The sequence below is a fragment of the Somniosus microcephalus genome, chromosome 15 (assembly GCF_052327205.1).
Source record: "Somniosus microcephalus isolate GS21.2 chromosome 15, FLI_Smic_1.0, whole genome shotgun sequence".
Taxonomy (NCBI): Eukaryota; Metazoa; Chordata; class Chondrichthyes; order Squaliformes; family Somniosidae; genus Somniosus; species Somniosus microcephalus.
The window spans coordinates 55,522,922-55,546,835 of NC_141001.1; the positions used below are offsets into that span (position 1 = coordinate 55,522,922).

The 23,914-nt window shown below is 43.7% G+C and overlaps 1 protein-coding gene across 1 annotated transcript in view; it reads right to left on the reverse strand.

Moving 5' to 3' along the window:
- otog (otogelin) overlaps nucleotides 1–23,914 on the reverse strand; it is a 332,167-nt gene that overhangs the window by 32,589 nt on the left and 275,664 nt on the right. The window contains exons 42-45 of the mRNA XM_086008512.1: nucleotides 22,987–23,085; nucleotides 14,108–14,286; nucleotides 12,443–12,547; nucleotides 10,539–10,658 (exon numbers count right to left, since the gene is read on the reverse strand). Coding sequence (XP_085864638.1) covers nucleotides 10,539–10,658; nucleotides 12,443–12,547; nucleotides 14,108–14,286; nucleotides 22,987–23,085 — 503 coding nt within the window. The remainder of the gene's footprint in view (nucleotides 1–10,538; nucleotides 10,659–12,442; nucleotides 12,548–14,107; nucleotides 14,287–22,986; nucleotides 23,086–23,914) is intronic.

A 23,914-nucleotide genomic window follows, 5' to 3' on the forward strand; every position in this document is an offset into this window, starting at 1 on the left:
TCAAACACCTTCCAAAAATCCATGTAGACAACATCCATTGCATTCCCTTCATCAATCCTCCCTGTTACTTCATCAAAAATTCAATTAGATTAATCAAACACAATCTTTTTACAAACCCATGTTGGCTCTCCTTAATTAGCTTAAACCTCTCCAAATGCCCATTAATTTTTTCCTTGATTATTGTTTCTAAAACTTTACCCACCACTGATGGGGCAAGTGGAGCAAGTGTCAGTAGGGGAACATTTAAGAAACAGTGATCATAGTCTCATAAGGTTTAGATTAGCTATGGAAAAGGACAGGGAGCAATCTAGAGTAAAAATACTTAATTGGAGGAAGGCCAATTTCAGTGGGTTGGGAACGGATCTGGCCCAGATAAATTGGAATCAAAGATTGGCACCAAAACTGTAATAGAACAATGGGCTGCCTTTAAAGAGGAGATGGTTCGGGTACAGTCGAGGTACATTCCCACAAGGGGGAAAGGTAGGGCAACCAAAGTCAGATCTCCCTGGATGCTGAAAGAGATAGAAAGTAAGATGAAGCAGAAAAAGAATGCATATGACAGATGTCAGGTTGAGAATACAAGTGAGAATCAGGCTGAATATAGAAAGTTCAGAGGGGAAGTGAAAAAGAAAGTAAGAGGGGCAAAGTGAGAGTATGAGAGTAGATTGGCAGCTGACATAAAAGAGAATTCAAAAGTCTTCTGTAGGCATATAAATAGTAAACGGGTAGTAAGAGGAGGGGTGGGGCCGATTAGGGGCCAAAAAGGAGACCTACGCATGGAGACAAAGGGCATGGCTAAGGTACTAAATGAGTACTTTGCATCTGCCTTTACCAAGGAAGAAGATGCTGCCAAAGAAAGAGGAGGTAGTGGAGATACTGGATGGGATAAAAATTGATAAAGAGGACGTACTAGTAGGTAAGTCACTAGGACCGGATGAAATGCACCCTCGGATGTTGAGGGAAGTTAAGGTGGAAATCGCAGAGGTATTGGCCATAATCTTTCAATCTTCCTTCGGTACAAGAGTGGTGCCAGAGGACTGGAGAATTGCAAATGTTACATCCTTGTTCAAAAAAGTGTGTAAGAATAAACCCAGCAACTACAGGCCAGCCAGTTTAACCTCGGTAGTGGAGAAGCTTTTAGAAATGATAATCAGGGACAAAATTAACAGTCACTTGGACAAGTGTGGATTAATCAAGGAAAGCCAGCACGGATTTGTTAAAGGCAAATTTTGTTTAACTAACTTGATCGAGTTTTTTGATGAGGTAACAGAGAGGGTTGATGAGGGAAATGCGGTTGATGTGGTGTACATGGACTTCCAAAAGGTGTTTGATAAAGTGCCACATAATAGGCTTGCCAGCAAAGTTGAAGCCCATGGAATAAAAGGGATAGTGACAGCATGGATACAAAATTGGTTAAGTGACAGGAAACAGAGAGTAGTGGTGAACGGTTGTTTTTCAGACTGGAGGAAGGTATACAGTGGTGTTCCCCAGGGGTCGGTTCTAGGACCACTGCTTTTCTTGATATATATCAATGACTTGGACTTGGGTGTATAGGGCACAATTTCAAAATCTGCAGGTGACACAAAATTTGGAAGTAGAGTGAACAGTAAGGAGGATAGTGATAGACTTCAAGACGACATAGGCAGGCTGGTGGAATGGGCGGACACCAGGCAGATGAAATTTAACTCAGAAAAGTGCGAATTGATATATTTTGGTAGGAAGAACGAGGAGAGACAATATAAACTAAAGAGTACAATCCTAAAGGGGTGCATGAACAGAGGCCTGGGGGTATATGTGCTTCTTCTTAGGCAGTCCCTCAGAACCAAGGATGACTTAAAGGTAGGACTTAGCCATCTTTTTACACTCCTGTTCTATAACTGTACTTATTTCCTGGCCATCTGTGTCCTCCCTTAGTTTAGTCTTTCCTATGTTCTCCTTTCCTGTTTCATTTATATTTAGGCTGGTTTTATTTCTTGTAGATCCCTTGTTATGAATGCTTCGTGCATTCAGATAAAGAGCCTCTAATTTTAACTTTTTACCATTATTCCCTGCATTCACCTTATTCACTAATACACTATTACTGTTAAACTCTCTGGGCTAAAAATTCAGTTTGGGGCGCCAAGCTCGCCTGGGCGCCGGAATTACCGCTGCGCGCGGAGCCACTTGCGCCATCGGGATATTCAGTTTCAGCGCCCCAAATGGAAGCCGGCCGCTAAACAAGGCTTTCGGCGCCCCGCTTGGGGCGCTGAAACTGAATATCGGCGCGCAAAGTGCCGCAGCACCACCCGCTGTGGCACGGCAGGCTGCGGTACTGCAGGCCTTCCTCCCACTGTTAAGAGGGAGGTGACTGCAACAGCGCAATCCCCGCTCGCGAGTGCCGGCAAATGAGCCCGGCACCAAGGAGAAGTGCCGGGCTCTCGGGAAACAGCCGGCAATGCCGCGGGGGGGTGGTGTAGGAGGCCGGGGACGGAGGTGCGGGCAGGCGGCCGCCGAAAAAGCAGCCGGCCGCACCTCCACCTTAACTCGCCCCACTACCGCCACAGGTAGGCCCCTGTGTACCGGTCGCTATTTGCGGCCGGCGCGGAAGAGGCGGCCGCAACCTAATATGGCGCTCGGGGCGGTAGCGGGGCGCTGCGCACACCGATGACGTCATCGGTGGCGGCGCAGCGCTACAGGCTAACGCCACCATTAGCGCCCCGCTAAATATCGCGGTGGTTGTGGCCAGTGGCGCTAAAGCCTCTGAGTGGCCTCTTTGGGCGCAAACTGGTGGCGCAAGCAACTGAATTTCTAGGCCTCTGTCCCTTCCTGTTACACTCTGCTTATCTTTACCCAGATTGCTACACTGTTCCATTGCCTTGACTTTTCTCTTTAGATTTCTAAATTTCCCCTCCCCCCACTTTATAGTTTAAAGCCCTATCTACATAGAGTCATAGGGGGAAAAATTCGGTATCGCCCTATTTGGGCCGCCATTATTGGCCGTGCGCAAAGTTTAGCGCCTGGCGCTAATTATCGCAAACTTGGCTTTTATTGCCCCTGGAGGTGATTGGAGCGCTAAATCAGGCGCTTCACACCTGTCTTAAGGCGCAAAGGCCGAGGAGCGAGGCGCTACCTCAGAGCGCTGGCGAAGCAAGGAAGGGCAAATCAAAATAAACCTGCAAAGTGCTGCTCAGTATTCAAAACTCCTTCACACAGCGTTGAATCTCTCCAGAAGTCTCTCTCTCTCTCTCTCTCAGAATGCGTGGTGCAAAAATGTCACCGACAAAGAAAGGCAGGAAGCGGTCGCCTTTAAATAGCGCTCCCCTAGTCCCTTTCTGACAGCATAAAGCTCCCCTCAACCTGTCGTTGCTAGCGGCAGGCGGTAAGGCAGGGGGCACTACTCAATATCCAGTCCGGGGCACTAACAGGGCATTGCGCACTCGACTGACGTCACAATCTGCCGGCAGATTTTAGCGCCGCTGCAAAATGTCTTGTTAATTTCGCGAGCGGCGCAAACATCGTTGCGCCTGGGTGTTGTTGCTTTGCGCCCCATTAGCGCCCTCTTAAGGCGCTAACGGGAGGCACAAACAACTGAATTTTTCCCCCATAGAGTCATACAGCACAGAAAGAGGCCCTTCAGCCCATCGTATTTGTGCTGGCCATCAAGCCCTATCTATTCTAATCCCATTTTAACTCTACAGCCCTAGTTATTCAAATCGGCAGGGCACCGATCCCAGCTTGGTTTAAGTGGAGCCCGTCCCAAAGGAACAGCTCCCTCTTTCCCCAGTACTGGTACCAGTGCCCCATGAATCGAAACCCTTTCCTCCCACACCACTCTTTGAGCCGTGCATTTAACTCTCTGATCTGCTTGTCCCTATGTCAATTTCCATGTGGCTTGGGTAACAATCCAGTTATTATTACCTTTGAGGTACTGCATTTTAATTTGACCCTAGCTTCTCAAACTCCCTCACCAGAACCTCATTCCTTGTTCTATCTATGTTGTTGGTTGCTATGTGGACCATGACAACTGGATTCTCCCCCAGTTTGCTATCTATGACTCACACATACCCTAATCTTAGCCAGGCTGGCAATGGCAGGTCCCAATGGAGACGAAATGCTCATGTGGCCTCCCTCTTGAACAAAAAAAATGCTACACATGCAAAAACCAAGAAAAAGCAGCAGGGCAGAATTATGTAGGCCCCGAGGTTTGGGAAGGGCTCTTTCTAGCATTGTTGCCTCATTAGTGGATAAATCTAAAATCATAGACTAGAAAATAATCATAGAATGGTTACAGCACAGCAGAAGGCCAGTAGGCCAGTCGAGCCCATGCCAGCTCTCGGCAAGAGCACTTCAGCTAGTCCCACTCCCCCACCCTTTCCCCGTAGCTCTGCAATTTTTTTTCCTTCAGGTACTTATCCAATTCCCTTTTGAAAACCACGATTGAGTCTGCCTCCACCACCCTTTCAGGCAGTGCATTCCAGATCCTAATCAAACGATGCGTAATTATTTTGGTTCTTCTGCCAATCACCTTAAATCTGTGTCCTCCGGTTCTCGACCCTTCTGCCAATGGGAACAGTTTCTCTCTATCTACTCTATCTAGACCCATCATGATTTTGAACACCTCTATCAAATCTCCTCTCAAGCTTCTCTGCTCCAAGGAGAACAACCCCAGCTTCTCTAGTCTATCCACGTAACTTAAGTCACTCATTCCTGGAATCATTCTCATAAATCTTTTCTGCACCCTCTTAAAGGCCTTCACATCCTTCCTAAAGTGCGGTGCCCAGAATTGGACACAATACTCCAGTTGAAGTCAAATTAGTATTTTATAAAGGTTCATCATAACTTTCTTGCTTTTGTACTCTATTCCTCTATGAAGCACAGGATACATTTTTAATCGCTTTCTCAACCTGCTCTGCCACCTTCAATGATTTGTGCATAAATGGCCAGGGAATAAGTAGAGTTATAGAACTGGAGTGTAAAAAGATGGTTAAAAATATAGTGAGAGAAACTGCTATTAAAAATGAGTTATACTGTCTGGACAGCAATGCACACAGTGGGGGTGGGAGGGGTGGTTTTAACCTAAACAAATGGGTGGGTTTGGAGCGTGGGGGTAGTTAAATTGTTAAAAATCAGAATCCCGACCTCAACCCGCCTCCAATCCGCCCACTTCCGGTTTTAACGGGGGGGGGGGGGGGGGGCGGAGGGGAGGACGCCAGACGGGGTCGGGCAGCCAACCCGCTGCCGGGAGGTGAGATGTCAACTTAAATATTACAATGAGACTGGATGCCTCTTTATCCTACATTTTGCTTTTAACTGTAGCTGGATGGGTTTTACACACCTCAATCTTCTCTTCAACTCCCACTCCCCGTTCAGCCTGAGGCCGGCCACGATCCTACGATGGCCTGCCCCGATCTTCTCTTTTCTCCACCTCCTCCCCCCCCACCACCCATGTCCCTCAACGGCCCCGGTCTTCCTTCCACCCCTCCAGCCACCCCCGGTCTCTCGATGGCCCCGATCTTCCTTCCCTCCCCCACCAAAGTCCCTCAATGGTCCCAATCTTCCTTCCCTCCCCCACCAGCACCCCCTCCACCCCCAGTCCCTTGGTGGCCCCGATCTTCCTTCCCCCCCCCCACCCAAGTCCCTCGATGGCCCCGATCTTCCTTCCCCCCCCCGCCCAAGTCCCTCGATGGCCCTGATCTTCCTTCCCCCCCCCCGCCCAAGTCCCTCGATGGCCCCGATCTTCCTTCCCCCCCACCCAAGTCCCTCGATGGCCCCGATCTTCCTTCCCCCCCCCGCCCAAGTCCCTCGATGGCCCCGATCTTCCTTCCCCCCCCACCCAAGTCCCTCGATGGCCCCGATCTTCCTTCCCCCCCACCCAAGTCCCTCGATGGCCCCAATCTTCCTTCCCCCCCCACCGCCCAAGTCCCTCGATGGCCCCGATCTTCCTTCCCACCCCCGCCCAAGTCCCTCGATGGCCCGATCTCCCTTCCCACCACCCCCCCCGCCCAAGTCCCTCGATGGCCCGATCTCCCTTCCCACCACCCCCCCCGCCCAAGTCCCTCGATGGCCCCGATCTTCCTTCCCCCCCCCGCCGCCCAAGTCCCTCAATGGCCCCGATCTTCCTTCCCCCCCCACCGCCCAAGTCCCTCGATGGTCCCGATCTTCCTTCCCCGCCCAAGTCCCTCGATGGCCCCGATCTTCCTTCCCCCCCCGCCCAACTCCCTCGATGGCCCCGATCTTCCTCCCCCCCCCGCCCAAGTCCCTCGATGGCCCCGATCTTCCTTCTGCACCCCCCCCCCGCCCAAGTCCCTCGATGGCCCCGATCTTCCTTCTCCCTCCACAGCCCTGATCTTCCTTCCCCCCATCCCACCCCCGGTCCCTCGATGGCCCCGATCTTCCTTCTCCCTCCCCCCAAGTCCCTCGATGGCCCCGATCTTCCTTCTCCCTCCCCCCAAGTCCCTCGATGGCCCCGATCTTCCTTCTCCCTCCCCCCAAGTCCCTCGATGGCCCCGATCTTCCTTCTCCCTCCCCCCAAGTCCCTCGACGGCCCCAATCTTCCTTCCCTCCCCCACCCCCCTTTCGATGGCCCCGATCTTCCTTCTCCCTCCCCCCCAAGTCCCTCGACAGCCCCAATCTTCCTTCCCTCCCCCAAGTCCCTCGATGGCCCCGATCTTCCTTCTCCCTCCCCCCCAAGTCCCTCGACAGCCCCAATCTTCCTTCCTTCCCCCACCCCCCCTTCGATGGCCCCGATCTTCCTTCTCCCTCCACAGCCCTGATCTTCCTTCCCCCCCATTCCATCCCCAGTCCCTCGATTGCCCTGATCTTCCTTCCCCCCACAACCCGGTTCCTCGACAGCCCCAATCTTTCTTCTCCCCATTTCCCCCCCCCCAATCCTCCGGAGGCCGACACCGGTCCCTCAATTGATCCCTCTCTCCATCATCTGTGCGGTCTAATGCCACAGGCCTACCCATCCGCAGTCAGCCAGCCTCTCCATCTGCGGGTGGGAAACAGAGGCTTCAGATGCAAATCAGGCCCTGCCGTTAAAGTCGGCAGGGCCTGCGGGAAACCCCTCCTCCTGAGTTTCCCACCCACATTGGACCCCCCCCACCCACAACACAACTTCCCCATGGAAATCCAGCTCAGTGTCCATATTAAAACAGGGGAACTGGAGGCAATAATACATTGCAAGGAACCAGATATAGTAATTACTGAGATATGGCTACAGAAAAATCAGGACTGGGAATTAAACATTGCAGGGTACAACATATTTAGAAAAGTTAGAGAGGGAAAAAGGGGAGGTGGAGTAACTCTTCTTATTAGAGATAACATTAGAAAAAGTGATGCAGCTTTCAGTAAGACAGAAATAGAATCCCTGTGGATAGAGGTAAAAGATAATAAAGGATCAATCACACTAATAGGGGTAGTCTACAGGCCACCTAATGGAGATGGAGGAAGAAATATTCAAACAAATTAGGGAAATGAGTAAAAAAATTAGAATAATAATCATGGAGGATTTCAACTACCCCAAATTTAATTGACCAGAAGAGGTAGGTAAAGGGGATAAGGGATTGGAGCTCCTACAATGTGTACAGGACTCCTTTCTAACCCAATATGTAAAAAGCCCAGCAAGGGAGGATTCGCTACTGGATCTAATAAATGGGGAATGAAGCAGAGCAGATGAGAAGTAAAAGTAGGGGAACATCAAGGCAACAGTGACCATAATATAATACGATTTAAGATAATAATTGAGAAGGGCATAAGTATGACGAAGACCAGGGTAATAGACTGGAGAAAAGCCAATTTTGAAGGGCTGAGAATAGAACTTGGGAAAATAAAATGGATAAAAATATTGGCAAACAATGACGTAGAACAGCAATGGGAAACATTTAAAATGGTGTTCAACAGAGTCCAGGAAAAATATATTCCGCTAAAAATCAAGAACAAGCTAAACAGTAATGAGACACCATGGATGAATAAAGACATAGGGAAAAATAGAGGGTAATGAAAGATTCATACACTAAGTACATGGACAGCAGGGGAGAGCATGACAAGGGAGAATATGAAGAGATTAGGCGAGAAGTCCAAAAAAACCAATGAGGACGGCAAAGAGGAACTATGAAATTAAATTATAAAGGAAATAAAACAAAATAGTAAAATATTCTACAGGCATATAAATAAAAAAAAGGATGGGAATACAGCCACTAAGGGACGATCAGGACAATACCACAGGCAGCGATAGCAAAATGGCAGAAATATTAAATAATCACTTTGCTTCAGTATTTACCAGGGAGACAGATCAGGTGGACATGACATCGGAAGATGGGATTAGAAATGATATAGTGCATTTAAAATAAAAAGGGGAGATATATTAAATAAACTAATCAAACTCAAAGAGGATAAAACCCTTGGTCCAGATGGATTACACTTGTACATTTTAAAAGAATCTTGGGAAGAGATAGCAGAGGCACTATTACACATATTTAATAATTTGTTAATAAAAGGTGTAGTGCCAGAGGACTGGCAGATAGCTAATGTAATACCTATATTTAAGAAGGGAGATAGAACATGTCCAGGGAACTATAGACCAATCAGCTTAACATTGGTGATAGGAAAAATAATGGAATCCCTACTAAAATAGGATAGGAAAAATAATGGAATCCCTACTAAAATAGGATAGGAAAAATAATGGAATCCCTACTAAAGGAAAAAAATAGAAGAACATCTAGAAACAAAAAATATAATAATGAATAGTCAGCATGGATTTCAAAAGGGAAAGTATTGCTTAACTAACCTCATTGAATTCTTTGAAGAGGTAACAGAGAGAATAGACAAGGGTAATGTAGTAGATGTAATTTATCTAGATTTCAAAAAGGCCTTTGATAAAGTACCATATAATAGACTAATGAATAAGGTCAGAGAGTGCGGAGTCAGGGGACAAGTCGCAGAATGGATAACTAGCTGACTTCAAGTCAGAAAGCAGAGAGTAAGGGTAAAGTGTAGCTATTCAGAATGGCAGATGGTGGAAAGTGGGGTTGCACAAGGATCAGTACTGGAACCAATGTTGTTCACAATTTATATTAGCGATTTAGACTTTGGAATCAAAAACACAATTTCTAAATTTGTGGATGACACCAAATTGGCGGGGCGGATAGTCAATACTGAGGAGGACTGCAACAAATTACAAGAAGACGTTAATAAACTTGAAGAATGGGCATCTAATTGGCAAATGAATTTTAAAACAGGTATTTTATTTTGGTAAGAAAATAAGGAGGTCACATATTACTTGGAAAATAAAAATCTAAATGGGGTGGAAGAGCAAAGGGATCTCGGAGTACAAATACACAAATCACTAAAAGTATTGATGCAGGTTAATAAAGGCCATAAATAAAGCAAACCAAGCACTAGGGTTTATTACTAGAGGGATAGAATTGAAAAGTAGAAAAGTTATGCTAAACTTGTATTGAACCTTGGTTAGATCACACTTGGAGTACGGTGTACAATTCTGGGCGCCATATTATAAAAAGGATATAGAGGCACTGGAGAGGGTGCAAAAAAGATTTACAAGGATGATACCAGAAATGCAAGGTTATACCCATCAGGAAGGATGAACAGGCTTGGTTTGTTTTCTCTTGAAAAGAGAAGACTGAGGGGTGACCTAATAGAGGATCTTAAAAATTATGAAAGGTTTTGATAGAGTAGACAGAGAGAGAAAGAGATAGAGAGAGAGAGAGAGAGAGAGAGAGAGTGCTTCCTCTTGTGGGGAAGAGCAAATCTAGAGGCCATATAAGATAGTCACCAACAAATCAAATAGGGAATTCAGAAGAAGCTTCTTTACCCAGAGAGTGGTGAGAATGTGGAATGCGCTACTACAAGGAGTGGTTGATGCAAATAGTATAGATGCATCTAAGGGGAGGCTAGATAAGCATATGAGGGAGAAGAGAATAGAGGGTTATGCTGATAGAGTTAGATAAGGAAAGAGGCTTGAGTGGAGCATAAACTCCGGCACATACTGGTTGAGCCGAATGGCCTGTTTCTGTGCTGTATATCCTATGTAGTTCTATCTAAAAACTCACATGCCACCTCTTTGTGAATTTGCATAATGGTGGTCGAATAAGTTATGCCAACACATTTCAACAAAATAATTCTTTAAAATATCATGCAGTGATGGCAGTGCTTTAGTGGTGTCCTGTGTCATGGGGTAAGCAGGTAGCAGGCTCAGGCCCATAATTCCCCCACATAATTAATAGCTAATCTTAGCCAGGCCATATTGAATTAAAAAAAATAATAAAAGCATCTACCTCGACAGTCATTTACCCAGAGTGATGTCAAGAAATTCTGTTACGACATGAAGAAAGCATAAGCAGAGGCACAAGTATTTGCCTTCACTTGCACAGTGGCAATTTTATTTAAAGGGCTAGGTTCATCCAATTTGAAAGTGCCCTGAAACGGCTTGATTTGGTTCTGTAATTTGGTTCCTAATGCTGTGCTTCTGAGTGTAAAATGATCTAAAATAAATCCTCATTAAAATCACATCAGAGCACGTTGATATGTGACACACTGACCTTCAAGCACACAGTTTCATTGAAAGGAGGGCAGCTGATACTTGAGCTGATCAAGACAGGTCCTGAAACTGTATCCGTGCAATCATGTCTGACACAATTGGACATCCAAGATGTTCCAGGCTATTAGAAGAAGAAAAAAATGAAATGGGACAAAATATTGTTTTTATAAGGATTGTTTATAAGTGTAAACTTTCTTGTCACTGTTAAGGTAATTCCTCCCCTAAAATTGAGTGAAAGGAAGAGAAAATATCAGGTTGTAAATCAGGATGACATGAGGAATTTAGCTTACAAGGTACATATTTGGGTTTATTTGATGAAACTTTCTTATTCAGTATAGTATTTGAAGTGACACATATTCATATAGGGAATACCTCCTCAAGGCATTCTGCACTCCAGAACTGCGAGGCATTAGTCAAACAGTTCTGCTGTATTAGAAAAGTCGAGGCAAAGCATTCTCGGTGTAAAAGTTAGTTACTCCAAGTGCTATTATAAAATATTTATAAACTGTCCCAGACTGTAAAGATAGGTGCCACAAGAATGGAACAAATTCTGGACACAGCACACATTCCAAGCACTTAGAGAGTGTCTAAGGTCAGGAAATGGCTTAGAAATGTATAAAAGTTAGACATAATGATGTCAGTTGAGGAAAAGTACTAATATGAAATTAAAATAATATTTAAACATTTTTGCTAGAGGCAATGTCTTCCCTGATGGCTCAGTAGGTAAATGCATACCAAGCAGAAAGTCTTTATATTTCTCAAGGCTAAAGGGATCAAGGGGTATGGGGAGAAAGCAGGGACCCGGTACTGAATTTGGATGATCAGCCATGATCGCATTGAATGGCGGAGCAGGCTCGAGGGGCCAAATGGCCTACTCCTGCTCCTATCTTCTATGTTTCTATTCAGTCTCTTGTCTGGTCTGAGTTATTTGACCTCAGCTTGTCAGCAGTTGGAGCACTGCAACTGACTTCACTGATCCTAGATGAGGGAGGGAAAATCGCCTTCTCATCAAGGTGTTGACTCTGTTTAGTAAATTTCCATGGCTACCCTCTGGTACCTCAGTAAATATGAGCATTATTTATTTTGAGCCTTGACAAGGTGTTGACAGACTATTTGACCGTGGTAGCACAAGCCCAACCCTGTCTTCACCTGATGTCCACACAGATGCATTTCCAGCAGGGATCGCTGGATAGTGATCAGGAGTGAGAATGCAGGCGGAATTTCTCTTTCTTTACCTAGCAGTGCTGAGGTAATTGTAGTGCTCCTACCATCATTTCAGTCGAAATCAGCTAAATCAGTATAGACTGGGGATTGAACCTGGGACCTTCTTGGACAATTACCAAGATGTTCCAAAGCTGCAAATGCTTTTCACTTTTAGATTTTATCATTTCTTATTCGAGTATCAAATTGCAAGTTATATAATAGAGTGGAATAGTAGAGCAATGCATTTGGTGATAAAATGTAATGTGCCCACTGTGCGTGGTAGTGTTCGGATTAACACTCAACTGCCTACATGGTGTATTTTCCAATTTCAGATTTTTTTTTTGGAAGACACTACACATTTTACAGTTATTGTGCATCAAGCAGCTCAGTTATATACTATGAAATCCAGGTCCTAGCCCACATATCAGATAGGCTGTGCAATGTAAACATCTAATGTAACATAATTTCAGACCTAACCTTTTCTGTAAACACAAAGTTAAATACTGCAGATGCTGGACATTTGGTAATAAAAACAGAAAAAGCTGGAAATACTCAGCAGGTCAGGCAACATTTGTGGAGAAACAGAAGATGATGTTTCAGGTCTTAAAACCTTCCTCAGGACTGGTAGGCTGAGGAAGGGTCCAAGACCTGAAATGTTGACTTCTGTATTCTCTTTGATCTTGTTTTATCTTTCTTACTTACATTATGCATGGTTGTAGTCTCATTCTCCAAGTTATTGAGACAGGATACATTCTTGCAAAGACCACAACACGTTGTCAGGTCAGTAGGAGGAACATAAACCTGGTTCTGTTGAATTAGTTGATGGCAAATGTTAACATGATTCATACGTAATGTGTTGAAAAATTGCAGTAAGTTAAATTACAAGGACTCTTAACTGTATAAGGTTAACTACATTTATCATATCAAAATTGTAAGAAATTATGATTTAACTGTATTTTTGTATTCTCCTCATAGGCTTACAAAGATAGCAGCACTATTACTGGTTCACTAAATGTTGCATTAAAAAGTATTTCTCTTCCTCCTTTCTTGTAATGTATGTAATGTATAATATACCTTAAGGGGGAGAACTACTTTTTACAGCTCCTGTATACTGTAGTACCGGCAGTGACCACACCTGTATATAAACCCTGAGTAGTGATCTGTACAATTAGTTCTAGAGTAACCCTCATTCAGTAAACACCTGTTGAATCGTTCCCTGCAGTCTGTTGTCTGATTATTGAAGGACACAACATTAAGATAGACGGACATAACATTTCTCTGCCAACTTTTCTTTCTCTACTCTTCTTTTCTTAAAGGCATTGGTTCCTAGCTGAGTGTGGTTCTACAAACACCAGTAAAGCTTTGGTACCTTGCCGAAGTAATTTATTTTCATCTGGGAGCCAGATTGTGAACATATAATATTTGATCGTAGGGAGCATCACACATGATGCTTGATCATATCCTCATGTAACATACATAGACATGTACTTTCAGTAGTGATTGCTCGATCAAAATCAGGAGTAGACACAATGACTGATTTTTCCTTTTTAACTCAGAAGCAGGGAGGCCAATTGTAGCACCCCTATTGCCGCGTCACTCAACACTGTGATCAAATTTGGGATCTTTTTGGTCTGTGTGAACAAGAGATCAGTTGAGCCATTAGACGATTGTTCATCATTGAAACATCTTGTAATTTCTCTCTATACATTTTGAGATGGACAGTGGGTTCTTACTCTTACTTTCCCTTTCTTTCATTGTTACCTTTCCTCTGTTCTATCTCTCTTTGTATGGGTCATGGCAATATGGGAGTATTCTGTAGATGGTTTAGGAAAAAGAGAAAGTAATCATATCTTTCAAAAGTTACCATTTTGTACATATCGGTAGATAGGTGCTCAAAGTCAAAGAATTTGCAGCTACTTAATAAGTGCAGCTGACTTTTACACTGCTTATGTATTGTAAATTAATTAAAGGAACCACTAGCAAGCTGAAACAAGATAAAATTCCTTCATTTTTGTCACAGTATCCATCAACATTTTTTTTTGAATTCTACTCCCAAATATGTGGAATACTGTTTAATTTTCAGGCACTGATGTACATCGATCAGTTTGCAACCTAAGAGAATAATTCACCAAAATGTTACTATTATATCTTTATAGTACAAACTGAATGAAATCCATTACTCCACTGAGACTGTGCTGAATCAGATGCTGGAATGAATGCATGCTTATTTAAGTTAGAGTTTTTATGGAGAACTTTGCTACAGATTTTCTTTTCTTACTAAATCTTCTGTTGCCTCCTTAATCACATCATCAGGAAATGAAACAAAGATAAATAGTATTGCAATATAACTACTTCATGAATTATTACCATTTCACATTGTGCTGAGCAGTTGACCATGGTGACACGGAGTTGGTAGAAGCCAGTTTTGTTGTCCTGATTGTACGTACATTGTGTAGTGTAGCACACACCATCTGCTGTATGCTCCACAATGGACTGTCCAGGGCGTAATGTACCTCTCTCTGCATCGATACAGACGTGGTCATTTACTGTGACAAACAACAGAAAGATAATGACATTCTTTTTGCACATGGTTGCCTTCTAATTGGAGAGTGTGCAACATATAACATAAGTAGTCATAATATAGGCTGTAATACTTTTTCTTCTTATGCTTAGAAAACGTGTGCAATTAATAAAGATGGTATTACCTCTACTGCATTTGCAAAATGAAATGTACAATCACAGTGATTAACGTAATCTTCAAATTAGAATTCCTTTTTAAACTTTAAATGGTTCATTCTATGGACTTGGGAAAAGGGTTGGAAGTAGGTTTAGAATGACATTTTGTACATTCTTCCATCCTATCTGTCCATTTCCTCCTGCTTATAATATCAATGCATCCGATCACTGAAGTACTTAGAGACGTTTCTGAGAAGAATGATAAGGCACTATATTAATTCACGTCATTCTTTAACAGCCAATTCAAAATTTAAACTTGTGAGGGTACTCTGAAACCTTCTACCACAAAAGTGAGTTGTTATCTTTGGTACTTCAATAGGTAGAGATGCTCAGCAGATGCCACTCATAGAAAGGGAGGGAAATTCAAGAAGCTTAGTCACACTCATTTATTGTTACAGGTCCACAAAAAGCAGAACAAATCCAATCCGGTCAATTACCACCCCATCAGTCTACTCTCAATCATCAACAAAGTGATGGAAGGTGTTGTCGACAGTGCTATCAAGTGGCACTTACTCACCTTCTCACAGATGCTCAGTTTGGGTTCCGCCAGGGCCACTCAGCTCCAGACCTCATTACAGCCTTGGTCCAAACATGGACAAAAGAGCTGAATTCCAGAGGTCAGGTGAGAGTGACTGCTCTTGACATCAAGGCAGCATTTGACCAAGTGTGGCATCAAGGAGCCCTAGTACAGTTCCATTCGCAACTCCTCAGATAATGAAACAGTCCATGCCTGCATGTAGCAAGACCTGGATGACATTCAGGCTTAGGCTGATAAGTGGCAAGTAACATTGCGCCACACAAGTGCCAGGCAATGACCATATCCAACAAGAAAAAGTCTAACCACCGCCCCTTGACATTCAATGGCATTAACATCGCCAAATCCCCCACCATCAATATCCTGGGCATCACCATTGACCAGAAACATAACTGAACCGGCCACATAAATACTGTGGCTACAAGAGCAGGTCAGAGGCTGGGTATTCTATGGCAAGTGTCTCACCTCCTGACCCCCCAAAGCCTTTCCACCACCTACAAGGCACAAGTCAGGAGTGTGATGGAGTACTCGCCACTTGATGAGTAGAGCTCCAATAACACTGAAGAAGCTCGACACCATCCAGGTCAAAGCAGCCCACTGCGATAGGATCTAGCCAGGGTAAAATGGAACCAAAGATTGACAGGGAAAACTGTAACAGAACAATGGGTGATCTTTAAGGAGGAGATGTTCCAAGTACAGGCTAGGTACATTCCAACAAGAGGGAAGGGTAAGGGAACCAAAGCAAGGGCTCCTTGGATGATGAGGGAGATAGAGAAGATGATGAAACAAAAAAAGAGGGTGTATGATGCATGTCAGGTGAATTCTTCAAGGGAGAACCAGACCAAATACAATAAGTTGAGAGGGGATGTGAAGATGAAAATAAGATTGGCAAACAGAGAATATGAGAGTAGAATGGCGGTTAACATAAAAGGGAACCCAAAAATCTTCTACCAGCATGTAAACAGTAAATGGGTAGTAAGAGGCAGGGTGGGGCCTATTAGAGACAAAGAAGGTGATATATGCTTAGAGATGCAGGGCAAGGCTAGAATACTCAATTAGTATTTTGTATCGGTGTTTACTAAGGAGGTGGGTGCTGACAAAATATTTAGAAGAGGAAAAGGTAGAAGCAATGGAAGGGTTGAAAATTGCTAGACAGGATGTACTAGAAAGGTTGGGTATGCTTAGAGTGGATAAGTCGCCTGGTCCAGATGGCTTGCATCCCAGGTTGCTAAGGGAATTGGGGGAGGAGAAGGGCTTGCCATAATTATCCAATCTTCCTTAGATGCGGGGGAGGTGCCTGAGGATTGGAAAGTGGCAAATGTGACACCATTGTAAAAGAAAGGGTGTAAGGACAATCCTAGTAACTACAGGCCCATCAGTTTAACATCAGTGGTGGGTAAAGTTTTAGAAACAATAATCAAGGAAAAATGTAACGGGCACTTGGAGACGTTTACGCTAATTAAGGAGAGCCAACACGGATTTGTAAAAGGCAGATCTTGTTTGACTAATCTAATTGAATTTTTTGATGAAGTAACAGAGAGGATTGATGAAGGGAATGCAATGGATGTTGTCCACATGGATTTTCGGAAAGCGTTTGACAAAGTACCACATAGAAGGCTGGTTAACAAAATTGAGGCTCATGGAATAGGTGGGTCAGTGGCAGTTTGGATAAGGAATTGGCTTAAGGACAGAAAACAGCGAGTTGTGGTAAATGGCTGTTTTTCAGACTGGAGGGTGGTAGACAGTGGTGTTCCCCAAGGGTCAGTGCTGGGCCACTGCTTTTTCTGATATATATAAATGACCAATATATTGGAATACAGAGCAGAATTTCTAAATTTGCTGATGAAACCAAACTTGGGGCCATGGCAAACAGTGATGATGATACCAATTGACTGCAATAGGACATAGAAAGGCTAGCAGAATGGGCAGACAAGTGGCAGATGGAATTTAATACAGAGAAGTGTGAGGTGATGCATTTTGACAGAAGGAACAGGGAGAGGCAATATACAATTAATGGCACAGTTTTAAAGAGTATGCAGGGACAGAGGGACCTCAGAGTTAATGTGCACAGGTCCCTGAAGGTGGCAGGACATATTGAGAGAGTGGTTAACAAAGCATATGGGATCTTGGGCTTCATAAATAGAGGTATTGAGTACAAAAGTAGAGAAGTTATGCTGAACCTTTATAAAGCACTGGTTCGGCCACAATCGGAGTATTGCGTCCAGTTCTGGTCACCACACTTAAGGAAGGATGTGAAGGCCCTTGAGATGGTGCAGAGGAGATTTACCAGAATGGTTCTGGGGATGGGGGATCTTAGCTACAAGGACAGGTTGGAGAAGCTGGATTTGTTTTCATTAGAGCAAAGGAGGTTGAGGGGTGATTTGATAGAGGTGTACAAGATTATGACGGGTTTGGATAAGCTAGATGGGGAAAGGCTGTTCCCACTAGTTGAGGTTCAAGCACTAAGGGACACAGATTTAAGGTTTTGGGCAAGAGATACAGGGGCGATGTGAGGAAAAAAATGTTTATGCTGCGAGTGGTGATGACCTGGAATTCGCTGCCAACAGAAGTGGTGGAAGCGGAGACACTCAATATTTTCAAGGGGAGACTTGATAGGCATGTGAGGGAAATAAACTTGCAAGGCTACGGGGATAGAGCAGGGGAATGGGACTGACTGGATTGCTCTACAGAGAGCCGACACAGACTCGATGGCCTCCTTCTGTGCCGTTATCACTCTATGACTTGATTGGCACCCCATCCACCACCTTAAAACATTCACTACCTCCACCACCGGTGCACCTTGGGAGCAGTGTGTAACATCTACAAGATGCACCGCAGCAACTGGCCAAGACTTATTTGACAGCAACTCCCAAACCCGTGACCTCTACCACCTAGAATGACAAGGGCTGCAGATGCATGGGAACACCATCATCTCCAGGTTCCCCTCTAAGTCACACACCATCCTGACTTGGAAATATATCGCCATTCCTTCATTGTCGCTGGGTCAAAATCCTGGAAGTCCCTCCCTAACAGCACTGTGGAAGTACCTTCACCACACAGACTGCAGCGGTTCAAGGCAGCTCACCACCAACTTCTCAAGGTCATTTAGGGATGGGCAATAAATGCTGGCCTTGCCAGCGATGCCTACATCCCAGGAATGAAAAAAAAGTCTAATTGGTAGGATCAAGAACAGTAGAGGGTAAGAAAGACACGGTAACATAGTCAATACATTTTAAAGAAATTAAAAGGGAATCATTTTTGTTCCACATGGGACTTTTTTGTGCTTTTCATAACTATTTCAGAACAACAATCATGACATGGACCACATGAAAATATTGTACTTACTGTTAATTCTGGGTATCATTACAAAGCTAAGTCATAAGAGTAGCAGCATTTTCCACTCTCCTTATTTAATTTTCATAGCTGCATCACTATAACCACCTAAAATCTATTAGTTAGAATGGTTACTGCATCAATGCAAACACCTTCTTCACATTTTTCACGATATTTAATGAACTTCCAATGTAATTGTCATCCGAGTCCATTTATATATGTATGAAAGAAAGAACTTGGATTTATATAGCACCTTTCATGACCTCAGGATGACCCAAAATGCTTCATAGCCAATTAAAAACTTTTAAATTGTATTCACTCTTGTAATGTAGGGAAACAAAGCAGCCTATTTGTACACAAGGTCCCATAAACAGCAATAAGATAAATGGCAAGATAATCTGCTTTAGTGATGTTGGTTGAGGGATAATTATTTGGCAGGACACCAGGAGAACTCTCTGCTCTTCTCTGAATGCCACTGGATCTTTTACATCCACCCGAGTGGGCAGACAGAGCTTTAGTTTAATGCATCATCCAAAAGATGGCCCCTCCAACTGCACTGAAGTGTCAACCTGGATTATGTGCTCAAAGTTTCTGGAGTGGGGCTTGAACCCACAATCTTCTGACTCTGAGGTGAAAGTGTGACCACTGAGCCAAGGCTGCAATCCAAAAATTATATACTCTGTGTCATGAATCTTATCATTCATGAAGAAATGACTCATGAAATAACACTGGGCGACCAGCTGGTGGTGCCATCCAAGGAGTATAAATACTCGGGCGTGGGCCCAGCTTGCCCAGGACGTTTTTGTAACCAGGAACTAGTGACGTAATTAGAATCTCATGGTTGTGAAACAGTTGATTAAAGCCTTGTTTTATACTCAACCAAGTGCTTAGTGAGTTTTCTTACATCACTCTGCAGTGTTTATAAGGACTCTTGCCTTGTCTGAATTGAAAAAAGCAAATTTGGTCAAGCACGTGATGATTGAATCTCAAAATTACAGCAATACTATAAGAAAATAAACACAACTAATACTGTGCTGTTGGAATTCTGGAGTCAGGTTACTGTGGTCTTTGTGATGGTTATGATTACCTGTGTACAACAACAGCTTACATTTATATTTTGCTATTCACTTGCGAAAGCACATCAGTGTTTTACAAGAGGGGAATAAAAGAAACTAAGGGGGTAGCCTAAAGACAATTGAAAATAAAGAGAGTTATGTTAAAAAATGCAATAGCAAAATACTGCAGATGCTGGAAATCTGAAATAACAACAGAAAATGCTGGAAGCACTCAGCAGGTGGAATGCTTCCAGCATTTTCTGTTGTTGTTTTATGTTAAAAAATGATTTTGGAAAGCAATCCACAAGGTTAGGATTTTGTGAATGAGAGACTATCCTCTGATGATGGAGTGGAAAGAGCTTTACCATTGTCGAATCCCCCACCATCAACATCCTGAGGGGTCACCATCGACCATTGACCAGAAACTTAACTGAACCAGCCACATAAATACTACAAGAGCAGGTCAGAGGCTGGGTATTCTGCGGTGAGTGACTCATCTTCTGACTCCCAAAGCCTTTCCACCATCTACAAGGCACAAGTAAGGAGTGTGATGGAATACTTTCCACTTGCCTGGATGAGTGCAGCTCCAACAATACACAAGAAGCTTGACATCATCCACGACAAAGCAGTCCGCTTGATCGGCAACCCATCCACCACCTTAAAAATTAACTCCTTCCACTGGCACACCGTGGCTGCAGTGTGTTCCATCTACAAGATGCACTGCAGCAACTCGCCAAGGCTTCTTCATCAGCATCTCCCAAACCCACGACCTCTACTTCCTAAAAGGACAAGGGCAGTAGGCGCATGGGAACACCACCACCTCCAAGTTCCCTTCTAAATCACACACCATCCTGACTTGAAAATATATCGCCGCTCCTTCGTCGCCGCTGGGTCAAAATCCAGGATCTCCCTCCCTAACAGCACTGTGGGAGTACCTTCACCACAGGGACTGCAGAGTTTCAAGAAGGCGGCTCACCACCACCTTCTCGAGGGCAATTAAGGATGGGCAATAAATGCTGGCCTTGCCACCGACACCCACATCCTGTGAATGAATAAATTTGAAAAAAGTATGGTTGGAGAAGATTGTCCAAATGCCGTAGTCCAAGACCAGGAAGAAATTTTTTAAAAGAACATATGAAGCCAGTGGAATGTAAAAGTATAGGGGTAAGAGTGAGCGGCAGTTTATGTAGGAGAGGACTCCAGCTGTAGGCATAAAACTATTGACATAAAATAGTTGTTGGTACTTGCATCAAACATGTTTCGTCCTCAATATCTCTGAAAGATATTGAGAAAGACTTGCATTTATATAGCGCCTTTCACAACCACCGGACATCTCAAAGCGCTTTACAGCCAATGAAGTACCTTTGAAGTGGAGTCACTGTTGTAATGTGGGAAATGTGGCAGCCAATTTGCACACAGCAAGCTCCCATAAACAGAAATGTGAAAATGACCAGATAATCTGTTTTTGTTATGTTGGTTGAGGGAGAAATATTGGCCAGGACACCGGGGATAACGTCCCTACTCTTCTTCGAAATAGTGCCATGGGATCTTTTACGTCTACATGAGAAAGCAGACGGGGCCTCGGTTTAATGGCCCAGAACTTGGTGTCGGGGGCTTGCCGCGCGTGCAAGCCCCCGATCTGCACTCACCCTGCGCGCTGACATCTGAAGCCCGGGCCTGCTCGCATTTCCTGTCACAGGCCCGGTTCAGATGTCAGCGCGCAGTGCTTACCTGATCCAGCGGCGTAGTTAGTGCGATGATCTGGCTGGGATCAGGTGAGCACTGTACAACCAATCAGGGGAGGGGAAGGTTCATTCATGAGTTTGAGAGTCAGAACTGTCAAACTCATGAAAACTACGGGGGCCCAAAACACTATTTAAACTTTAAATAAAAATTTAAAAAACATCCCAATCATTAAATTAAGTATAAATAAGTTTAAAAAAATAATTTAAACAATAATTGTTTTTTGAAAAAAATAAATTTTTAATAAAAAGGGTCTAAAACTAAACTTACCTTATTGTAGATTCTTTAAAATAATAAACCTGTGGAAAAAAAAATTCTAAACTGCAATAAAACACCACTTACCTGTAAAAATAAATACTTACGTGTGCTTTTTACAAGCGTAAAGACCGGAGGCCTTTACACATGCGCAAATCCCCCAAAACAGAGGAAATCCAAGACGCACGCGCTGCCCCCTACAGCGCACGTGCTAGCCTCTTCACCTCTTGGGTTAGAGGAGAGGAAATGCCGGTTTTCAGCACATGCGCTGTGCATGCTGAAAACCGGCATTTCCTCCGGCCAGACGTGTGAGTACCCCTTCCGTACTCATGCGTTTGGGGAGGAATTACTGCCCCATGTCTCATCCGAAAGACGGCACCTCCAACAGTGCAGCACTCCCTCAGCACTGCACTGGAGTGGCAGCCTAGCTTTCTGTGCTCAAGTCCCTGGAGTGGGACTTGAACCCACAACCTTCTGACTCAAAGGAGAGTGTGCTACCAACTGAACCACAGCTGACACTGGGCTGAATTAAAAGTTAAATGGTGCTCCAACCAAAGCTAAATTGAAATCCTGCTATTGAACAAACTATAGCTGGAACTTTTGAATTAATTCAATTAACCTAAGATCATGCAGAAGATAAGTTAGGTATCATAACAAAACCTTAAATACTGTACATTCAATTTTTCCCCCATGGTAACACATTATCTACTCTGTCACATGAATATGTATCAAACTTCAACCTCAGTAAGGATACCCTTTTGCACCAGTATATTTATATTTCCAACACTGGCAAACCTTATGAACCCTCTAAATGAGATTGTTAGTTTAGTACCGGTTTGTTCCCAATTATTGGGAATATTATGTCCACTATGAACGGAGTTAAAATGGTCAAATATGATTTTACTTCGAACTGTTGCAGTTGGCAAACAGCCTGGAGTGGATTTGAACCAAAGTCACACAGGCATGCATCATCCAGTTCCACTTTGCCTGCTATGGAACATTTCTTCATTTGTAAAAATGTCATAACAAGAAAAGGCATTCCAGCTTCCTTTGTAATCCAGATCCTGTTCAAGAAACTGATTTGATGAATGATAATCTTTTTCCTATCCCTCTACTGGCTTAATCATAAATCTGCCTAATTCCCTTTTGAATGCTTCAATAGTTCACAGTATTCTTGGAATAAAGTTACATTTTTGGACTCGCATATAATTCTCAACAGTTTGATGCAAATTACTCGCTTGCAATTAGACCATGGGGAAGTTATTACAATGATAAATGTGCACTTACCACATTTGTACTCTGGGCATCCACATGGATCGGCTGTGCTATTTCCATGCTGCTGTTCTGTTACTAACATCTCTCCCTACAAGTGCCAAATGATTGAATGGTTATAATTCTGCAGATAAAAAAAGCGCACAACATCAAATCAAAAGATAGGAACATGTTACTTACCAGTTTACACTGAGGTTTAGGAACTGTGTCACAAGCACATTCTAAAAAAAAATATAGTCATTAAAACCTAATTACTTCAGTCATGGAATTTGGTAATTTCTCAGAATTTTTACAAATTTAAAAATTTGTCATCATACCACAAGTACGAAATGGGCAACACTGATCTGGACTCCATGCATGGACTACTTTCATTCGTAAAGGACATTGAAACTTTGGACAACGATTGATTTCACAAACTAAGAAAACAGAACAAAGATTATTAGAAACAAGAAAAAAGTTTGGATGGTTATGAATTGAACTGTTGCTATAGATCTTGCTATGTAGCTATAGGTCTTGCTATATCGAGATATAACTCTTGGCGATGTTTCTTAGACAACACTACTGATTCAAGACTGGTGGCTGTGAAGTGTGAAACACAGCCAGGAATATCACTCTACCCCATCATGAGCGATGTCTGCAAACGAGATTTATAAAGTATCTATGAGATTCAACAGACCACTTAAGCTATTTTAAAACCTGCCTCATCACTGGAGTGGAGTTATAAAGAGAGATATGTTGGAAAATCATAGGCAGTACACAGCTACATTTCGAGTATGCTGGTGGATGAAGCTCCCCACCAGCTGTATGGATTTGTAGCATCCACTGAAACCATCATCCATGCCTTTGTCACCTCCAGATTCAAGTGTTCCAATGCTCTCCTGGTCAGCCTCCCATTCTCCAGCCCATGTACACTTCAGCTTATCCAAAATACTGTTGTCCATATCCTATCCGACACTAAATCCCGCTCACCCATCACTCTGTTCTCGTTGACCTATGCTGGCTGCCAGTTCCCCAATGTCCCCAATTTAAAATTCTCATCCATGTGTTTAACTCCTTTCATGCTCTCGCAGGTTAACTCTGTAACCTCCTGCAGCAGTACTATCTTACAACCTTCCCGAACTCTCCGTTCCTATGAATCTGGCCTTGAGTGCTCCCCTCACTCTTCCTTCACCCCACTATTGGCTGCCGTGCCTTCAGCCACCAAAGCCTCACAGTCTGGAATTCCCTCTTTAACCTGCTCTTTCT